Below are 22,489 nucleotides of genomic sequence, written 5' to 3'. Positions count from 1 at the left end.
CTCTCTATCCAAGCCAAATAATAAGACTTTACTTTGGTGAGTATGGAGTTTATGAAGAAAGAATGGAGTTTAAGAAACTTAAGGTGACCATTAATAGAGGAATTGAAAAGAGAAAGAGAGAGAAGGGAATGGTGAGCCGGCTGAAAAGTTTAGGGAAGAAGGAAATGATTTTCCTTTTTGATTTTGTCTTCTTATTGGTAGATAATTATCCCATAATTAATTAATTAACTTTTAAAAGTTTAATTATGTCATGCATGAGGTTATAATTCAATTATATTTTGAAATTTTCATCATTTCATTTTTTCATTTTTTTTAATTCTATTTATTTGACTTTTAATTTGTGTGTATTTATCCACAATTCTCATAATTAAAAATTATAGTTATTGTGTCATACTTATGTCACTTGTGATGATGTCATAAATCCTTATTTTCTTTTCTTTTTTTTCCTATCTTTTTCCTCACTTCTTTAATTTAATTCTATATTTCAAAATTTTCATTTCTCAAATTTTATTGGACAGTTAGGTCGTGAGTCACCTCTAGGGGTGAATTGACCAATTTGTCCCTCACTAGTTTGATTCGGTTTACAAGTTATTCGATATTTCTTCCGGATCCCTCACCGAATTATTTGACTTGCTTAAAAATTCTTTTCTGTGATTTTCTCTTTTTCATTGTGTTCGCAATAGTCCTAAAGACCGCGGCGTCACATTTTCTAGTTCGAAATTTGAGTTAAGACTGACCTCGTAGTCACTTTCTGGGAAGGTCACCCATCGCTGTTACTCCCGACTCATTTAACCTTTATGCTTTGTTTTTCTTTTTTACACTTAACTATTTGGCAATTACTAATTATTTGCGTTCAGGGCTTATCTAGGTATCTTAGATGTGATTCTAATCCCTTTAATTGTCCAGACCGATATCAGTCACCGAAATAGTAAAATATACCAGGCTATGTAAATAGGGGTGTTACAATCACTACCAAAATAATATAGTAATATTTATTTTAGGCCTCTTAATTAAATAAATATAATAAAATTAATTAATTAAATTAATATAATAAAATTAATTACATTAACTTTACAAAAATTTAATTAAATTAATCACAAGCCTAAAAATAATTAAAGAACTAATTAAAATATTTTTGGTGCAAATAATATTATATAGATATGCACATAGAGGATTCTTCATGGGGAACCTAACCAATTAAAGAATAAACTCTAACTTAGGCTAGTATCAAGCCACCTAGATTACATGAGATTTACAACAATTAGCTCCTATAGTGACTCTATAAGGAGAGGAAATACAACTCATGCCAACATAATATACACTTAACTATTAGATCAAGTCAGGTTAAATTCATGTTGCTATTTTTTAATCAATAATATTTTCAATAAATTTAGTAGTATTTATATATGATTTATAAATTCAATTTTAATTAAAACTAATTTATATATTAATTCAATAATTAAGAATTTTAGAAATATATTTATAATTAAAAAATATACATTTATTTTATAAGATATTTTTTAATAAATTATAAGAAATTAAATTAAAAGAAAACTTTAAATATAAGATAGAGATAGAAATCTATTAGGATTCATTAAAAAAACGATTTATATAAATAAAGTACCATCCTATTTTTGTAAATAATATAAATTATAAAAGAATTTTTATAAAATTTTATTTTAAATTATATTATACTAAATATTTAATTAAGTAGAATTTAAATATATACAGAAATAAGAATTTTAAATTTATATGAACTCCAAAATTATATATACAATTAAATTTTAAGTTCTAAAAATTTTAAATTTATACAAACTTTAAAATTAAATTAATTAATAAAAAATATAATTTTAAATACCATAAATAATGAAAGGCAAATTGGGTGAAACTAATGTTCTCCCCCTTCACACATTTATATATTATATAAATATACACATGGTTTTTCATGGAGGACCTAACCAATTTAAGAATAAACTCTAACTTAGGCTAGTATCAAGCTACCTAGATTACATAGGATTTACAACAATTACTCCTGTGATAACTCTATAAGCATAGGAAATACAAACTCATGCCAAGATAATATGCATTTAGCTATTAAATTAAGTTAGGTTAGATTGATGTTGCTCTTTCTTCATCAATGACATTTTCAATAAATGTATTAGTATTTACATAGGTTTTATAAATTTAATTTTAATTAGAGCTAACTTATATATTAATGTATTTATTAAGAATTTAGAAATATATCTATAATTAAAAATATATAAATTTATTTTATATGAACTTTTTTTAATAAACTTATAAGAAATTAAATTAAAAGAAAACTTCAAATATAAGATAGACTTAGAAATCTATTAGAATTCATTAAAAAAGTGATTCATATAAATAAAATATCTTTTTATTTTTGTAAATAATATAAAATTTTAAAGTATTTTTATAAAATTTTATTTTAAATTAGATTATAATAAACATTTAATTAACTAGAATTTAACTACAAGTAGAAATAAGAATTTTAGATTTATAACTCTAAAATTATATAGACTATTAAATTTTAATTCTTCAAATTTTTAAATTTATATAGACTTAAAAATTAAATGAAATAATAAAAAATAAATACTATAAATAATATTAAAGAGCAAATTGGGCAAAACCAATATCTGTATGCACACAGGATTTTTTTATGGAGGACCTAATCAATTAAGAAATAGAATACAACTTAGGCTAGCATCAAGCTACATAGATTACATGGGATTTATGACAATTAACTCCGATAATGACTCTATAAGCAAAGGAAATATAACTCATGTCAATATAATATGCATTTAGCTATTAGATCAAGTTAGGATAGATTGATGTTGCTATTTCTTAATCAATGTTATTTTCAATAAATGTAGTCAATTTTAATTAGAATTAATTAATTTATTAATGCAATAATTAAGAATTTTAGAAATATATCTATAATAAAAAATATAAGCTTATTTTATATGAAATATTTATTAGTAAACTTATAAGAAATCAAATTAAAAACAAACTTCAAAAATATTAATAAAAAAAGAATTTATATGTTTAGTTGACAAAAATTAATTTATTTTTTTTATTCTGTTACGTAAATTCAAATATAATTATATTAACATATCTTTTCATAAATAATTATAAGAAAGAGACTTAAATCTATTGAAATTTATTAAAAAAGTGATTCATATAAATAAAATATCTTCTTATTTTCATAAATAATATAAATAAGAATGTATTTTTAAAAATTTTATTTTAAATTATATTATAATAAAAATTTAATTAAGTAAAATTAAATACAAGTAGAAATAAAAATTTTAGATTTATATAAACTCTAAAATTATATAGGTAATTAAATTTTAAATTTTAAAAATTTTAAATTTATATAAATTTTAAGATTAAATTAAATAATAAAATATAATTATAAAGAAACTAAATAATAAAGGATAAATTAGATAAAACTAATATCTGAACACACACAGGATTCTTTGCAAAGGATCTAACCAATTAAGAAATAAACTCCAATTTAAGATAGTATCAAACTACCTAAATTACATAGAATTTACAGCAATTAATTCCTATAATGGCTCTATAAGCAAAGAAAATACAGCTCATACTAATATAATATGCATTTAACTATTACATCAAAGTAGATTAGATTGATGCACCTATTTCTTAATAATGATATTTTGCTGGAGTTTTTTTTTTTCAAAAAGAGGACAATTAAATTTTTTATATTTAACATGGCATAAATCGAACATATGAAAATGTCAAAGCATTTTCCGTTCCCACAGCCAAATTAACCACCAGGACGGGCGTGGTTGGACCCATTTTAAGCCGAGTCAATGACTGGTTGAGCCGTTGAGGCACTGAGAGAGCACAGTCAATGACCAAATCGTATCTACATATTTACGTACGTATCCACATACAATGAACCTTGACCCCAGGGGCAAATTTGTAACTTTGACATGTACATCCCCATCAATAAAAATATACACTGGAAAGTAAAAACTAAATTAAAAAAAAAGAAAAAAAAAAGGAAAAAGAAAAATTACAGAAGGTTTCCTCCTTCGGACCAAGAACAACACAACACGAGCGAGAGAAATACAAAGATTTAGCAAAAGAAATATATAAGGAAAGATAAAAAACGGAGAGAAAAAAAAATAAAGATTTATCTTTCAGCTGTTTTTTTTCCCTTTCTTCTCTATCGATCTGAGTTTTGCGAAATTCTCTGTACGAATTCTCAGCTCTCAAGGCTTTTCTCGTCGATCTATCATTTCAGCTCGTTAATTTTCCTGGTATTTTCCCTCACTTTCTCTCTGTTTTTCTATTTATCTTCTTTCTCTTCTGGATAGAAACCCTAGGGTTTCAAGCTTATCCAATTAACGTTCTTTGCTTTGTTTTTATTTTTATTTTTTGGGTTTAATGTGCATACTTATCCGTCTTAATGAAACCCTACATTGGTTTTGTGTTGATTTCTGGTTCTGTTTTGTGGATTTTTCGAAGTTAGGGTTTTGAATTGGAGCAAAGGTTGAGAAAGTGGAAGCGAATTTCGCAGTATGAGCATCGATAGCCCCGGGCGAGGGGAGAACTAGGGTTTCGAGTAATTTGGTTGCAGAAGGGATTTCCATGGGTGATGGAGGTGTCGCATGCATGCCTTTGCAGCATAATAGTATCATGGAGAGATTTCCAATTCAAGAAAATACGACAACCCTTTGCAGTGGGGGCAAACCTGGCAACACCACCACCGCCGCCACTACGACCGGTACCAGCAACAACAACAGCAACAACAACAACAGCAATGGCAACAGTACCGCCAATGGCTTCAACTCAAAGCCCAAGAAAGTTTTGAAGAAGGTAATTAAGGTCAAAAAGATTGTTACAGTGAAGAAAACAGTGGCAGAGAAGAGTGAATTGGGATCAGAGAAAGCAGTAAAGTTTAGCAAGGAGAAGGAAGCAAATATTAGCAAGGAGAAGGAAGCAAAGATAAGCAAAGAGGTGGTGGCAAAGAGTAGCAAGGAATATGAGGCAAAGATTAGCAAGGAAGCTGACAATGGTTCGAGTTCTGTTGATAACAAGGTGCAGATTACTAAAGAGGAGGTTGAAGAGGGTGAATTGGGAACTTTAAAATGGCCACCGAAAGCAGAAGTTGAGAACGGAGAGTTTGTTCCACCAGAGAAGGCGAGGAGAAATGAAATTGAGAAGGGAGAGATTGTTGGTGAGAAATGGAGGAAAGGGGATATGGAGAAGGGTGAGGCTGTTTTGGGTTCGGGCAGATGGCGAAAAGGGGAATTTGGCAGAGATGAGATTGAGAAAGGAGAGTTCATTCCAGACAGATGGCATAATAAAGACGATTACAGTTACAATAAATACCGTGGCAGGTACGACACCAGCAGAGAGCGTACTCCACCACCTTCTGGAAAGTATTCCAGTGAAGACATTTACAGAAGGAAAGAGTTCAGCAGGAGTGGGAGTATTCAGCATGGTAAAAGTTCTTCTAGGTGGGAGGGGGGCCTGGAAAGGAATATAAGAATCAGTTCAAAGATTGTGGATGAAGAAGGCTCATATAAGAGTGAATACAGCAATGGCAAGAATCATGGAAGAGAGTACACTTCTGGTAACAGGTTGAAGCGATACTGCACTGAGTCAGAAAACAATGAGCGCAAACATTATGGGGATTATGGGGACTATGCAAGCTCCAAAAGCAGGAAACTTTCTGAGGATAGTGCTCGCACTGCTCACTCAGATCACTATTCACGCCACTCTTTGGATAGGTTCTATAGAAACTCTTCCTCCTCTTCTTCTTCGAGAATATCTTCATTGGACAGAAATTCCTCCAGGCATCATGAACCCACTTTGTCTTCCAAAGTAGTTTATGATAGGCATGGACGCAGTCCAGGTTTTTCTGAGCGGTCCCCACGTGACCGAGTCAGGTACTATGATCACAGGGATCGGAGTCCAGTGCGACGCGAAAGATCTCCGTATGCTCGAGAAAGATCCTTATCGCCGTGAGAGATCCCTTATGGACGTGAGAAATCCCCGTATGGACGTGAGAGGTCTCCATATGGACGTGATAAATCCCCATATGATAGGAGCCGTCATCATGATTATAGGAGAAGCCCTACTCATTCAGAGAGGTCCTCACAGGACCGGTTTCATGATCGCAGGGATCGAACCCCAAACTTTCTGGAGCGTTCCCCACTTGATCGGAATAGATCCAGTAATTACAGGGAAGCAATCCGTAAAGGTGGGTCAAGTGAGAAGCGGAACTCTCAGTTTGGTAATAAAGGTCATGATGATAAGCTCAGCCAGAAGGACTCTGGGGGAAGAGATTCACAATTCTTGGCTAAAGAATCTCAAGATAAGAATGGAGTGCATGATGCCAATGGATTGGAAGAAAAAAATGTCACTTCTGCGTCTCACAAAGAAGAGCAGTCCCAGAGTCCGAGCATGAATAACAAAGAATCTCCTCGTGTTGATGGACCTCCTCCTGAAGAGCTACTATCTATGGAAGAAGATATGGATATATGTGACACACCACCTCATGTCCCTGTTGTGGCTGATTCCTCCACGGGAAAATGGTTTTACCTTGACTACTTTGGCCTGGAATGTGGGCCTTCAAAATTATGCGACCTTAAGACGCTTGTGGACGAGGGAGTTCTTGTGTCGGATCACTTGATCAAGCACATGGATAGCAACAGGTGGGTAACCATTGAAAATGCAGTTTCACCATTGGTGACTGCAAATTTCCTATCTATTACGTCAGACACTATAACCCAGCTAGTGAGTCCACGGAGGCACCTGGTAATCTACTGTCAGATACAGGAGATATAGGGCAATCTGGTATTCAGAATGGTGACGAAGTGCTGATGACTTTGCCACAATCCCTGGTCTGTGATAGTGACAGTTCAGGTGTACCTGAACCTTTGGAAGATCTCAACATTGATGAAAGGGTTGGAGCTCTGTTGGGGGGTGTTACTGTTGTTCCTGGCAGAGAACTAGAGACTATTGGAGGTATTTTGAACTATTATATTCTTATTTTCCCCCTTACATTAAATAATGTTCTGGTATATATATATGTCTAGGGGAGATTTCTTATATATTTTTCCCTATTTTTGGACTTTTATCATCTTTGCAGAAGTTTTGCAAATGACATTTGAGCATGCAACATGGGAGAGATGGGAAAAATTAGAAGGTGAAATGTTTATATTTTTTTCATTCACTTAATGTAATTGTTTTTATTTTTGTTAGTTCTCGATTGAAAAGGAATTTCTACGTGCTGAACATTTGCTTTTTAGATATGTTAGGGACCCTTAATTTAGTCAATTAAGCATTCAGTTTTTGGTTCTGATGTCAAATGACATTCAAGTTTTATATGTTGTGCCATTTCGTGTCGTTGACATGGTGTATTAATTTTCTGGGCTGTAAATTGATTTTCATTGTTTTCTCATTATTAGATCTGAAAATTTAGTATGATAATATATGTTAGGATGTTTGGCTGTTTTGGCCTTGCTGTGATGTTGTCACTTACTCTAGTCTGGACAAGACCTCAGATGGTGTCCCATACCATTTTTCTGCTTTCTTTAATCTTCATGATATCTTGAATTGCCTTTTTAAATTCTATATTCTTTTGCCTATTTTTTCAAATGTTAGTATGTCAAAATGAGGGCAATGCAGTTGTACTATGCTATACAGTGGAATAAGAAAATATAGTTGTACAATTTGTTGATGATTTTTTGTGTTTGATCTAATAAGATTCATTTGAGACCTTTATACATACAAAATGGTAGTGTGTTTTTCTCTTTTTTTTTTCCTGCAGTCACCTATGTGCATCACAAGATACTTATTTCATGACTATTGACAAGTTTGTATTCTTGTGTGCACAGGTTTCACTTGGAATCAGGCTTATGTATCAGACCAACATGGTGAAAATGATGAATTATCTGGGCACTCTGACATGAAAGCTAAGGATGCTGTTGAAGTGAGATCAAGTGCAATCTCTGAAAAAGACCAAGGCTCTGCCTGTTTTATTGACTCCGCTGATTGGTTTTCTGGCCGATGGTCATGTAAGGGTGGAGACTGGAAGAGGAATGATGACACTGTACAGGATAGATTTTCTAGAAGGAAACATGTTCTCAATGATGGCTTTCCATTGTGCCAAATGCCAAAATCAGGGTCTGAGGACCCACGGTGGCATAGAAAAGATGATCTGTATTATCCTTCTCAAAGCAGAAGACTTGACCTGCCTCCTTGGGCTTTCTCCTGCCCAGATGAGAGGAATGAATGTGGTGGTGTCAGCAGACTAGCTGTTGCTAAGCCTCCCATTCCTATTGTTAGGGGGGTGAAAGGAACTATGCTACCAGTGGTCAGGATAAATGCATGTGTTGTCAAGGACCATGGTTCATTTGTTTCAGAACCTCGCACAAAAGCTCGAGGGAAGGACAGGTATCCTTCGAGGTCTGCTCGGGCATACTTAGCTGCTAATAATGGGAAGAAATTGATAACAGAAGGCGATTCTCATTCCAAAACTGATCAAGACTCTCATGGTTCTTGGAAATCAATTTCATCCATTAACATTCCTAAAGATCGTCTTCGCACTGTGGATGACTTACAGTTACATTTGGGTGAGTGGTACTACTTTGATGGTTCTGGGCATGAGCGAGGCCATCTTCATTTTTAGAGCTTCAGGTCTTGGCAGATCATGGCGCTATACAAAAATATAGCAGTGCTTTCAGGAAATATGATAGAGTGTGGGTTCCAATTACCCCTGCCACAGAAACGTCTGAATCCACTGTTAAAATTCAAAAAGAGAATGTTGCAGTATGTTGTGATTCTTCATCAACTCTTTCAAAATTGCATAGTGCTGCCGATAATGAAAGCAACTCAAATTCCATTTCATTTCATAGCCTGCATCCACAATTCATTGGTTATACCCGTGGGAAGCTACATGAATTGGTAATGAAATCTTATAAGAGCCGGGAGTTCGCTGCTGCCATAAATGATGTTTTGGATCCATGGATCAATGCTAAACAGCCTAAGAAGGAGATTGATAACCACATATATCGAAAATCAGGTATGGATAAGTTCCTTAAAAACTGGTCTTCTTGAAATTATAAGAGTAATAGTAATTTCATATATGAGGTATGAAACAATCTTCCTTTAACTATCATCTTATGAGTGCCTTCCGGGGGGACGTTATTGACTAAGTATTTGGATAAAATGTTGTCTATGTCTAAGTTAACTTGGTCCTACCCATTCATCATTTGTTACTTCTCTTTCGCATGCCTATGTACCCCGTCTTTTTAGATGAGTGTTAAATGCTGAAATGAATCTTGTGTAGAATGTGGACTAAATAATATATGAATCCCACCAAATTGGTTTCAATTTCACAAGTTCCAGGTTTTCTGATCCGCCTTATCTTCTTGTTGTGCATAACTACTACTTAAGTTAATTTTATCCTCATGTTATATATTTTTCCATAGTTCTCAAATCGAGAATCAAAATCTTCATTTTGTGAAATGAGAATCGAATCTTACAATTCAATAAAAAATTTCAAAATTAATTAAAAATGATATATGTACTAAAATAATAAGTAAAAAAATATATCAAAATGATATATTTTGATAAATATAGAATTATCATTCAGCCAACGAGAATGATGCTTTATAATAGAACAATGTATTCTTATTATGTTATGTGGTTTTACATCATAAATTATGAACTTTTGAATTTTAAACAACGATTATCATTGTACATATGCTGAACTCCCTTTTAAATTTAATCAAATAACTCAACTCAACTCAACTAAGCCTTTATCTCAAAAATTTGAAGTCGGCTATATGGATTCTCTTTTTCCACTCTAAACGATTTTGGGATAAATCCTCAGAAATTTGCAGTGCTTCTAGGTCATGTTGTACTGCTCTTCTCTAAGTCAATTTAGGTCTACCCCTTGTTTTCTTTCTATCCTCTAACCTAATGTGCTCTACTTGTCTAACTGGAGCCTCCGTATGTCTACGCTTTACATGACCAAACCACCTTAATCTCCCTTCTCTCAACATATCCTCAATTGGTAACACTCCTACTTTTTCTCTAATATTCTCGTTAGGGACTTTATCTAGTCTAGTATAGCCACTCATCCACCTTAACATTCTCATCTCTGCAACTCTTGTCTTAGTTGCATACGACTCCTTCAATGTCCAACACTCACTACCATGTAACATTGCCGGTCGTATGGCTATATGGTAAAATTTTCCTTTTAACTTACTAGGAATCTTGCGATTACATAAAACTCCCGTGGCACGTCTTTACTTCAATCATCCGGCTTTAATCCTATGACTAACATCCTCCTCACATCCCCTATCTACTTGAAGGACTGAGCTGAGATATTTAAAGTGATTACTTTGGGACAGTACCACTCCATCCAAACTAACTCCTTCCCTATCACCAGTTTGGCTTTCACTGAACTTGCAAATTTGATCAAATAATTACATACTAAAATTTTTAAGTACCTTAAATTAAAAGTTTGGAATATATTAATATAAAATGTCATAATTTAACAACTATAATTAGAGAAATAAATTAACAAAAACAAGTAAAAAACAGGGAAAAGAATTGCTAGTGGAAGAAAAATAGTTAAGGGAAAGTTTTATATGCACTTTTCATAGTAAAAATCATGGTTTCAAATACATAAAAGTTGTTATTTACAGGTTTTTGAAGGCTCTGTTACGCATTACCCCATTATTTATGGGCGAATCTCGAATTATACGTGTAACAGCCATTACCATCGTTAAATAATGGTAAAGGCCATTATTTACCATTAAGTAACGGTAATGGCTATTACTTTAATTATCCATCTGCCATAAATCACATGCAAATAATATTTTTCCTTCTTTTTTTATTGATGTCTAAAAAGGATAGATTTAGTACATTTATTTGATGTATTTGTGCTTATTATATAGTTGTATATCTTAATTTTTTTTATATAAAAATATCTAATCATGTTATTAATTTTGCAAATTTTTCAAAAAATTTTGCGTAGCGCCAAGTCGTTACCATTCTTGGGCATCATAATATTAATTAATTTAAAACTAAAATAAGTATGTAGATAGTAAAGAGCTAACCCTATAACTATGTAAATCGGGCAAACTAATGCTTCATATTGTAAATTTAACAACAAACCTAGCATAAATATAATTTTTTTCAACGAATAAGTAAAAAGTAGCCAAAAAAAAAAACCTCACCTTTTGCAAGAAAACAAATATGTAGAACTTGAAAGATTGTTGATGATAACTCAAGAGAGAAGAAGTAAAAGATTTGTAAAAAATTAGAAAAGTTTAGGTAGAAATTTGAGAGAAAGTGAGAGGCAACATTCAAAAACTTAAAGACTAAAAAAAAAAAAAGAGGAATAGTTGTTGCTCTCATTTGGCTTAACATAATAAATGAGGTAATGGACTATTATCGTTGTTTAATGGTAAATAATAGCCTTTACCGTTAAGTAACTGGTGTAACAGCCGTTATGGTAACAAATTTTCTTATGCTTTTAAATAAAGGGGGTCACAGTAGCGGGAGGGCACAAGCCTATAAATAACGGCCGTTACGTAATGTAACACCCTTTATTTAAAATTATGCTTGTAACGGCCTAATGTAACAGTAATTGCTTGCCACTATCCAATTTTTTTAAAAAATTTGTAAAGTTCATAAAATGACTAGATATTGGTAGATATAAGTAAACTAAGATACATAATTATATAGTAAGCACAAATACATCAAATAAATATATTAAACCTATAATTTTTAGACATCAATGAAAAGAGAAGAAAAAATATTGTTTGCGTATGATTTGTGGCAGATGTATAATTGAACTAACGGCTGTTGCTGTTATGTAACGGTGGTAACAGCCATTACGTAACACTGGTATCGGCCATAGTTTTAAATAAAGGCCATTACATTACACAACAACAGTTCTTTATAAGTTTTTTGCCCTCATGTTACCATGACACTTGCTATTTAAAGGCATGAGAAAATTTGTTTCTATAATGGCCATTGCACCTGTTACTTAACGGTAAAGGCCGTTATTTACCATTAACATTAAGTAATGGTAATGGTCCATTACCTTATTTATTATTTTAAGCCAAATAGGGGCAACAGTTATTCCTCATTGTTTTTTGTTAGTCTTGAGTGCTTTTAGATGTCTCTCACTTTCTCTCAAGTTTCTATCTAAACTTTTCTATCTTTTTACAAATCTTTTATTTCTTCTCTCTTGAGTTATTATTAACAAAATTTCTAGTTCTACACATTCATTTCTCTCAAAAGGTGAATTATTTATTTATTTTTTTTGCTAATTCATTGAAGAAAATTATATTTATGCTAGGTTTGTTGTTGAATTTATGATATAAAGTATTAGTTTGATCGATCTACATAGTTATAGGGTTAGCTCTTTGCTATCTATATGGTTATTTTAGTTTTAAATTAATTAATATTAATGATGTCCAAGAATGATAGATTAAATGTCATTATTTGATATATTTATGCTTATTATATAGTTTTGTATTTTAGTTTTAATTATATCTTTAAATATATATTAATTTCATGAACTTTGCAAATTTTTCAAAAAAATTTGCGTAGCGATAAGCTGTTACAATTATGTTACGGTCATTATTGTTTCTATTACTTGCAACCGTGGCTGCGATTATGGCCGCAACTGCGATTTAAATACATGGTAACGGTCATTGCGTAACGGTGTAATTTACATATACAACTCAGGATTCGCTTATAAATAACAGGGTAAAGTGTAATAGAGCTTTCAAAACTTGTAAATAATAGAAAAAGAATCAACTTAGTGGGTTGATTCATATCAATTCACCCGATTAACTATTGAATCGTAAGATTCGATCACGATTTAAGTAAATTTGAGATTCAACCCATAGATTCAAATCCCTAAGATGAGAAATCAAATCGTGAGATTCTAACAACAATGTATTTTTCCTTTTCAGGGAAGACCTAATGTTCTACCCTTTGCTATTTGCATTTCATCAATATCCATATATTTGTTATAGTTTGTTCATTTAGGTTTCACATTATGTTTGGGAAGGATGGAAATTTTTGAAAAGATCCGACTTTCCTTTTTTGGGAAAGGGAAGAAAGAAGAGGATGGAAAATGAAGGGAAGAGATTCTGCCCTTGGGCCTACTAATATTGTTCCTCCCACTTAGGAGGGAATATGGTTGAAAATAGATGATATTACCATTCGTCCCTAGTATGATTTTGTACGTGGTAAAGGCTGAAGGACCATTTTGTAATTTATCTTTATTGTTAATAAAATAATCTTTCCCTATTTTCCTTCCTTTTATTTTTCTCTTTGGTCCAAACAGAAGTGTGAAATTGATTTTCACCTCTTTGATTTCATTCTTCATATTTCCCTTTCCATTTTCATTTCTTTCATCCTCTTGTTTCCAAATAGTGTAAGTATGTAAGACTCCTTAGTATCCTTTTAAAGTCTTTATATAGGTGAGAGATCATGGTGCAGCATGTTCTGGAAAGGCCTTCAAACCCCTCTCTCCCTCCTCCTAGTCTGTTTATAGTTTTATGTGGTATGTTGTCAAATGAGTTTTTGAGATCATTATTTCCTTTCTTCCAATTGCTGGCTCTCCTTGGCTTTTGTTAAAGTTTTAGATGAGTTTAGTTGTAGTTGAGGATTATGGTTTTATTTTTTTCTCTCTCTGCCTCTTCATCCCTCCCATATTTCATGTGTATGATTGCACTTATAACACTTAATGTACATCCATGTGCACGTTTTCCTCCTTCCTTTTTTGTGTATTACTTGAACCATTACAATGAAGCCCGAATGCTGTTGCTTTGATTAGGCTATATATAAATATATAGTGTCTCGTTTTTTGGCATATCATTGGCAGTCATCTTTGTATATTGTCCTGCTCTGTGCTCTTTTTAACTTCTCTGATTTCTTTTATGTATATATACTTCTTTTAACTTGCACTTGCTATTCATTATTTCTTTTTCTTTGCGACCCTGGTTAATTGCAGAAATTGACGCACGTGCTGGCAAAAGAGCTCGGTTGCAGCTTGATGGAAGTGATGATGACTATGAAATGGATGAAGACTTGCAAACCATTCAAAAGGATGATACCACTTTTGAAGAATTGTGTGGTGATCTTACTTTCAGCAGAGAAAGTATTGCATCCTCAGAGACTGAGTTGGGAAGCTGGGGTTTATTGGATGGTCATATACTGGCACGAGTCTTTCATTTTCTGAGATCTGACATGAAATCCCTTGTCTTTGCTTCTTTTACTTGTAAGCACTGGAGGGCTGCTGCCAGCTTTTACAAGGATATCTCAAGACAAGTTGATCTCTCACATTTAGGTCCTAACTGCACTGACTCGATCATTTGGAACATTATGGTAAGTATTTAATATATTCGGCTGTAGAAGCTATGGCCAGTTTTTTATTTTCTCCAAGTAAACATATCTATTTGTTTGCAGAGTGGTTATAACAAAGAGAGGATAAATTCAATGGTGCTGTTGGGTTGCACAAATATTACTTCAGGCTTGCTTGAAGATATTCTTCGCTCTTTCCCTTTTTTATCTTCTGTAGATATTAGAGGTTGCAGCCAATTCAAGGAGTTGCCTCTTAAATTTCCTGATGTGAGCTGGATCAGGACTCGTAGTTCACGTGGTATTGAGATCTCTGAGGATTCATATTCTAAAATAAGGAGTCTTAAACAGATCAGCGAAAAAACTCCTACATTTTGTAGAACAAAGGATCTGGGTAGTGATGCAGACGATTTTGGTGAACTAAAAGAGTATTTTAACAGTGTGAATAAGAGGGATCCAGCAAATCAATTATTCCGACGGAGTCTGTATAAACGATCAAAGTTGTTTGATGCTAGAAGATCATCATCAATTCTATCTAGAGATGCCCGTATCAGGCGATGGGCCATCAAAAAATCTGAAAGTGGCTATAGGAGGATGGAGGGATTTCTTGCTTCAGGTTTGAAGGACATCATGAAGGAGAATACCTTCGATTTTTTTGTGCCCAAGGTACAGTTAATGATTTAATTTTATAGAAACATCTTGTGCTACGTATTTTCTCAAGTTCTTATTCCTTTTTATCCGTTTCTTAATCAGGTAGCAAAAATTGAAGATAGGATGAAAAATGGTTATTATATCAGTCATGGTTTAAGGTCTGTCAAGGAGGATATCAGTCGAATGTGCAGAGATGCAATTAAGTAAGTTATACACACACACCCACACACACACAAGAACAGTCACTTCTTTCTATTTTGAAGTTTGGAAACACAAATTCCTGCCAGTGTATTGTAGGATTGAAATAGAATGGAGAAAAAAGCAAAATCATTATGTACAATCTCTTCTTTTTCTTTGTTGATCATATGCATTGTATCTTGTGCTTTTTTTTTTTACTTTTCTCATTTATTGTTATTTGCTAAAATTTATTTACGTTATTGTAACTTTTATGCATTTTTGGATGCAGAGCAAAGAATCGGGGTGCTGGAGACATGAATCACATCATTACATTATTTCTCAAACTTGCCTCACATTTGGAGGATAGTTCTAAGTTTTCTTATGAAAGAGATGAACTAATGAAGTTGTGGAAAGATGATTTGTCTTCAGGGTTTGGTTATACTCCCATGAAATATAAGAAGAAGTTAATCACAGAAAGAAGAACACTAATAGGAGTAATGGCATTGCTTATGCAAATGGCAGTTATTATGGAGAATATGCATCTGACCGGAAATCAGAAGGCGGTTATCAAAATTGAACAAAAAATCCATGGATTCAGGAAGCGAAACTTCTGATGAATTTGACAAGTCCTCTGAAGATGGGTGGAGTGATAGTGAAAGTACTGCCTCATACACAGAAAGTGACTTGGATTTCCGATCAGAAGCTCGAAGTGTGGAGTCCACAGGGGATGGATTCTTTATGGTGGATGAGGGTTTAGATTCCATATCAGATGATCGTGAATGGGGTGCTCGCATGACAAAAGCAAGTCTGGTTCCTCCTGTCACTAGGAAATATGAAGTTATAGATCAGTATGTTATTGTAGCAGATGAAGAGGATGTTCAAAGGAAGATGTGTGTTTCTTTGCCTGATGATTTTGCCGAGAAGCTTGATGCACAGAAAAATGGCACTGAGGAATTGGATATGGAGCTTCCTGAAGTCAAGGACTATAAACCTAGAAAAAGGCTTGGAGATGAAGTTATAGAACAAGAAGTTTATGGGATTGATCCTTATACCCATAATCTTTTACTTGATTCGATGCCTGAGGAATTAGATTGGTCTTTGTTGGAAAAGCATTTGTTTATTGAAGATATACTCCTTCAAACTCTGAATAAGCAAGTCAGAAACTTTACTGGCTCTGGGAACACTCCAATGATGTATCCTTTGCAACCTGTTGTAGAAGAAATTGAAAAAACTGCTGAGGAGGACTGTGATGTGCGAACAATGAAAATGTGTCGGGGCATCCTTAAGGCCATAGATGGTCGTCCTGATGACAATTATGTTACTTACAGGAAGGTATTGAGCATCATCCACATATTGCTTGGGTTTACTACTGTTTCTTTGACCTGTTCCGTGTTTCAATGTGCTGATTCTATTTCCTTCTCTGTCTTTTATTTTCAGGGTCTTGGTGTTGTTTGCAATAAAGAAGGTGGTTTTGGAGAAGATGATTTTGTTGTGGAATTCTTGGGAGAGGTATGGATGCAAAGTAGTGAAGGAATTACTTATTAAGAAGAATTTATCATGGAGCAAACAATTTTTTACAAAATTTATAATTTTGTCATATGTTCATAATATCTGTCTACTTCTCATCTGATAGGATAGGGAAGTGAATGTGCTGTGTATGAATTGCTTTCCACCCCCCCCATCTCCAACCCTAAATAAAACATAGAAAGTAAAAGGAAAATGGATAACAAACTCAAACAAGAATTTGTGCAAAGATCTTACAATAGGTGTAAATTTCTGGTGATCATTATTGTTGTGCACAATATGTTTTCAAAGAAGACCATATGTGGTATTTGGTGAAGTAAGCAGTCAAATGGACTTACTGGTGCTTGATCCTGCAATTTTGAGTGAAGTGGCATAGTGACGTTTTAACCGGGAACATTTGTCAGAAGTGTTTTTTTTTATTTTTTATTTTTTATTTTTATTTTTATAAATTGCTAAATGCTGGTATAAAATTTAATGTGGGAAGTATTAAATTTAAAATAAAACACCTGGTGCTGGTATTAGAATTGCAATTATTATCTATTGTCAATTGGCGAGGGTAGGATTTGTATTTTGTTAGAAGGTGATAACCATGCTTTGTTTAATTTATGTGTTTACATTTGTTACCGGTTTATTGTTTTAAAATAAAGTTCTCTTCAGTGTTAAGGTGCTGAAGGTTCTACCTTTCTTTTTTGCCACTTCAAAATTAACTTTGATAGGTTTATCCTGCTTGGAAATGGTTTGAGAAGCAAGATGGCATCCGATCTTTACAAAAAGATAATAAAGATCCTGCTCCAGAATTTTACAACATTTATCTCGAGAGGCCAAAGGTTCTTTACTTCTGAGCTAAATTGCTATAGGTTTGTCACTTTGTTTCTTTACATTTTGACCTTATTTATTGTCATCTGGCAGGGTGATGCTGATGGTTATGATTTGGTGGTTGTCGATGCCATGCATAAGGCAAACTATGCCAGTCAATTTGTCACTCTTGCAGACCTAACTGTGAAGAAGTGAGTTTTGTTCTTTTGTCTTTTACTTTGTCTAGTGCATGTTGAACAATTTGTAAATCAGTGTTAGATTTTGCAAATTATTATGATTAACCTGCCTTTTGTACACTACAAATGCATGGAGCTATGTAGAAATTGGAAATATAAAGGTTCTATGGATGGCGTTACTTTGCAGGAATTAGATAATTCTATCAGCGGTTAAAATTCAGTCAGCTTTAACTGCTGGGAACTTACAATGCATAGCAATGTGTTATTTGTTGCGTGAATTAATTTCTTATTTGGATGGTAGTATTTGCATATTTCTATCATCTAGAAAACTTTCAGTTTGCTTTTGTTCTTTTTGTTTGTCTCCATTCTATTCCCCTGAAGCCTATCTACTTTTAGAATTAATTCACGCAAGCCTGGTTTGTCATTGGTCTAAATCCTGTTTGTCATGGCTGTTTGGTATTTGGAGACACCGCCTGTCTGGATTATGATCTAAGATTTGCTTCTTTCTGCTTGAATTTAGTTTTTCAGGAAGGTCTGGCATCTGATTAAATTTCTGTCCATTTGTATATTAGATTTTTTTTTTTCTTCAAATTATTGTTTCTTAAGCATGGGAAATCCTGCATCTGTTTCTACATATTTTTTGGTTGAATGAAATATTTTCTTGTTGAAGTTTCTTCTTGATCCAATGGCAATTGGTGGGAAAAAGGTCTGCACTTGATGGTCTTGTAGTAGAGTTAAATGTTTCCTAGGTTTTGGTCATTCAGCATTCTAAATTCTTGAATGCAGAGTTACTGCTGTAGATGGTCAATACCAGATTGGAATCTACACTCTACGGGAAATTCAATATGGCGAGGAGATCACATTTGATTACAATTCTGTGACAGAGGTGCATATCTTTTGCTTGTTAGTCTTGTTTACTTGAAAAATAATGTATTCTTATTTCCTTGTGTTGGAATTGATGATTTCTCCCCATATTGTAGAGTAAGGAAGAATATGAAGCATCTGTTTGTTTGTGTGGTAGCCAAGTTTGTCGGGGCAGCTACTTAAATCTGACAGGTGAAGGGGCTTTCCAGAAGGTATAAGATTACAAGGGAATTTTCTTTGCTGCTGTTAGATTTTGATAGCACTTTCCACCTTAAATTTTTGGAGTGATTTTTGGTAACTGGATATTACTGTTCATCAGGTACTGAAGGAGTGGCATGCCATGCTGGATCGACATCATTTGATGCTTCAAGCTTGTGAACTAAATTCAGTATCTGAAGAAGATTATCTTGACTTGGGGAGGGCTGGTTTAGGCAGTTGTTTGCTTGGTGGTTTGCCAGATTGGGTGGTTGCATATTCTGCTCGTCTGGTGTGTCTTTGCTGCCATTTTTTAAATATTTGTGATCAACCTTTCTGAAAGATTTGTTTGAGCTACTTTTTATTCATTTCATTTTCCTGACTTATCCATTCTTATGAAGGTGAGGTTCATAAATCTGGAGAGAACGAAGCTTCCTGAGGAAATTCTAAGGCACAATTTGGAAGAAAAAAGGAAATATTTCTCAGATATTTGTCTTGAGGTTGAAAGAAGTGATGCCGAGGTTCAGGTAAGTGCTTTTGTGTCTGAGGATGTAATTATAAAGTGTGAGGGACTATGCTTCCAGTTACTTTTTGTATGCTCATCTTGCATGTTTTTGTATGATGCAGGCTGAAGGTGTTTAGAACCAGAGGCTTCAAAATTTAGCAGTAACTCTTGACAAGGTTGGTCCCGTTGTTAACTTGATATGGGAAAACACATACTTTCTGTATGCTATGATGTACACCTTTTACATATGAGCCTCACCATGTTAATATTGTAAATCATGAAGTTATGTCATAAAGTTTCACAACCTCGAGACTTTGCCTGCAATTATAGTCCTGCTTCTGAAGTCAAACTCTGTGAAATGATGATTACTTTGCCGTCTTTATTCTCGATATTTTGTGATTAACTATGTTTATTCTAGATCTTTTCAATGAAGGAAAAGTCATTAACTGGTTGTTGGTATGAATGCTGTGCATAGGTGAGGTATGTGATGAGATGTGTATTTGGTGACCCAAAAAAAGCTCCACCTCCATTGGAGAGGCTAAGTCCTGAGGAAACTGTTTCTTTCCTCTGGAAAGGGGAGGGATCACTTGTTGAGGAGCTTCTTCAGTGCATGGCACCTCATGTGGATGCCAGCATACTTAATGATCTCAAGTCCAAGATTCATGCACGTGATTTATCAGAATGTGATAACATTCGGAAAGAACTTCAGAAGTCATTGTTGTGGTGAGCAACCTACATACCTTCAATTTATTCATCATATTTATGCTTTAGTAAGACATGAATTCTATGGAAATTGATTTTTTTCTCTGAAGGTTGAGGATGAAGTCCGGAATATTCCATGTACATACAAGTGCCGGAATGATGCTGCAGCTGACTTGATCCATATTTATGCTTACACAAGAAGCTTCTTTAGAGTTCAGGTGAGTCATTTTGCTACTGGTCCTCTCAACTTTTTTTGGCACCATCTGCCTGAACTATTCTAGTCAGCATTGCCATGTGTTCATTTGATGTTCAAATAACTTCATGTTTTCTTGCAGGAGTACAAAACATATACTTCTCCACCAGTTCACATTAGTCCGCTTGACTTGGGTCCGAAGTATGCTGATAAGTTGGGAGCAGGTATCCATGAATATCGAAAGACATATGGTGAAAATTATTGTTTGGGACAGTTGATCTATTGGCATATACAGACTAATGCTGAACCAGATTGTAGCCTGGCTAAGGCAAGTAGGGGCTGCTTGTCTTTACCTGACATTGGTTCCTTCTATGCCAAGGTTCAGAAGCCATCACAGCAACGCATTTATGGTCCAAAGACTCTGAAGCTTTTGCTGGAAAGGATGGTAAGTCTCGTATACAGTTGTGTTGCTTTGTAGTTTTTATATTTTAAAGTACAAGACATTCTTTGCCTTAGCTGAAACTGCCAAAGCACCAAGGAAAAGGTGTTTTGGGAACAAGCAACTTGTACTAACCTAGCCTAATCATGATACGGTCAAGCATGGAATCAAGCAGCGGAATGATTTTGTAATAGGATTATGTTGTGCCTTACTGACTACATGGTGCCATGAACTGTCAATATCCTAAATGTCTTGAGTTTAGAATTCAGCAGTGTCAAAGATTAGCTTTGATATGAGCAATAAAGATAACTCATCATTGAAACTCAGCGTTTTTTTTTTTTTTTTTCCCCGATTAGTATGGTTGCTTATCTGCTTCTCTCGTATTTACAGGAAAAGTACCCTCAGAAGGCTTGGCCTAAAGACCAGATATGGTCATTCAAGAGTTCTCCAAAAGTTATTGGCAGCCCAATGCTAGATTCTGTATTGAACAATTCTCTTCTAGACAGGGAGATGGTCCATTGGTTGAAGCATAGACCTAGCGTATACCAGGCCGCATGGGATAGGTGAAGCATTTGTCATTTGAGAAGAGCTGCAATAGGATTATTAGGCAACACCACATTGTGTACTTGTTTTGGAATGATTTCTCAATTTTAATTCACAGCTGCCCCTTTTTGTGTGGGAGTTGGTAATCATTCCAAAACATCCATTCCTTTGTGCTTCAATCCACATTCTTGTGTACAGTGTTGTTTTTCTTTCTTCTTTTGTAATTTGTAATTCATTACATGGTAGTAAAGCATTTTTTTCTCCCCTCCTTTAAGTGGAAAAAATGAAAAGAAGCAAAGTGCTGTAATCCTTGCGTTTGCCGAACTATGATCTATAATTTATCTCGCGATAGTACTTTTTATAAGGGGTTACAAAGAAAGGAATAAACAGTTCAGATGAGTTATCTTGAAATAAAACTTGTGGAAAAATAATTAGTAAGAATAGATGGATTATTTAAAATTTATCATTAAAAGTGATTAAAAAGTGAAATGAATAAATTTATTTTAATTATTAGATTTAAGCATAATGCGTATATTGGAATTTATATCTCAATTTTATGTATATTTTTTGAATTAAAATAGGTTGCCCGTGAGAAAAAAATAAAAATTGCTTTATCTAATTTAATTGAAGGATGCAAATTGGAACAAGCAGCTCATAAATGCATAGCAAGCCAAGCTCATAAACTACAGAAAGAAGAAATTAAGAAGCTGTGAATATAAAATGTGGTGAACATTATCAAAATGCACATGGTAATAAGTGACTGATTTGATCACCCATATGTTGTGATATGTTGAGTAGCTAGTTCAACCGCATAAACTAGTGCTGTGCTCCCGGTGTATGTATAGTGTTGTTTTAAGGTGAAATTATCTAGTTTTAAACCGTTGAGAAATTTGTTATGCTCTAGGCAAAATTCTCTTTAAGAGTCGCCACATTACAGTTATTTCAGATGATATAATATGGCACTACTAATGTGGTGGTTACCATATAAAGAATAATTTCTTTTTAATAAATAGTTATTTCTATTTTTCTCTTAACTATATATATTATTGTCATTATTACCCCCAATTTTCATAATTTAAATGATTATTTTATTTTTAATTGATTATCAAAATTTAATGTCTTAATAATTAAATTTATTATATTATTTTTTTAGTTTATCAAAGATATAATTAATATTTTTCTTTAATGCTCATGTATGTATCTCATAGTATATATTTATATAATTTTTCTTGCATCCTTGATTTTGCCACATGACGCTTATAATACATAGATTAATTTTTTATAATTAATAATTATTTCTATTTATATTG

The 22,489-nt window shown here is 33.5% G+C and overlaps 1 protein-coding gene across 1 annotated transcript; it reads left to right on the top strand.

The window, feature by feature from the left end:
- The first annotated feature begins 4,028 nt into the window (after positions 1–4,028).
- On the top strand, positions 4,029–21,486 carry LOC110660538 (histone-lysine N-methyltransferase ATXR3). Its single transcript, XM_058129246.1, is given in 25 exon segments — positions 4,029–4,307; positions 4,520–6,799; positions 6,802–7,023; positions 7,148–7,204; positions 7,896–8,669; positions 8,672–9,082; positions 14,048–14,421; positions 14,503–15,060; positions 15,148–15,248; positions 15,512–15,690; positions 15,693–15,767; positions 15,770–16,554; positions 16,660–16,731; positions 17,463–17,573; positions 17,656–17,716; positions 17,719–17,757; positions 18,527–18,624; positions 18,719–18,814; positions 18,922–19,089; positions 19,199–19,324; positions 19,425–19,478; positions 19,778–20,029; positions 20,115–20,222; positions 20,340–20,642; positions 21,027–21,486. Coding segments are annotated over 24 exon segments (7,362 nt in total). The 5' UTR covers positions 4,029–4,307; positions 4,520–4,638; the 3' UTR covers positions 21,204–21,486.
- The last annotated feature ends 1,003 nt before the right edge of the window (positions 21,487–22,489 follow it).

Source organism: Hevea brasiliensis, chromosome 10 (assembly GCF_030052815.1).
Source record: "Hevea brasiliensis isolate MT/VB/25A 57/8 chromosome 10, ASM3005281v1, whole genome shotgun sequence".
NCBI lineage: Eukaryota > Viridiplantae > Streptophyta > Magnoliopsida > Malpighiales > Euphorbiaceae > Hevea > Hevea brasiliensis.
This window is presented reverse-complemented; position numbering and strand designations above follow the sequence as displayed.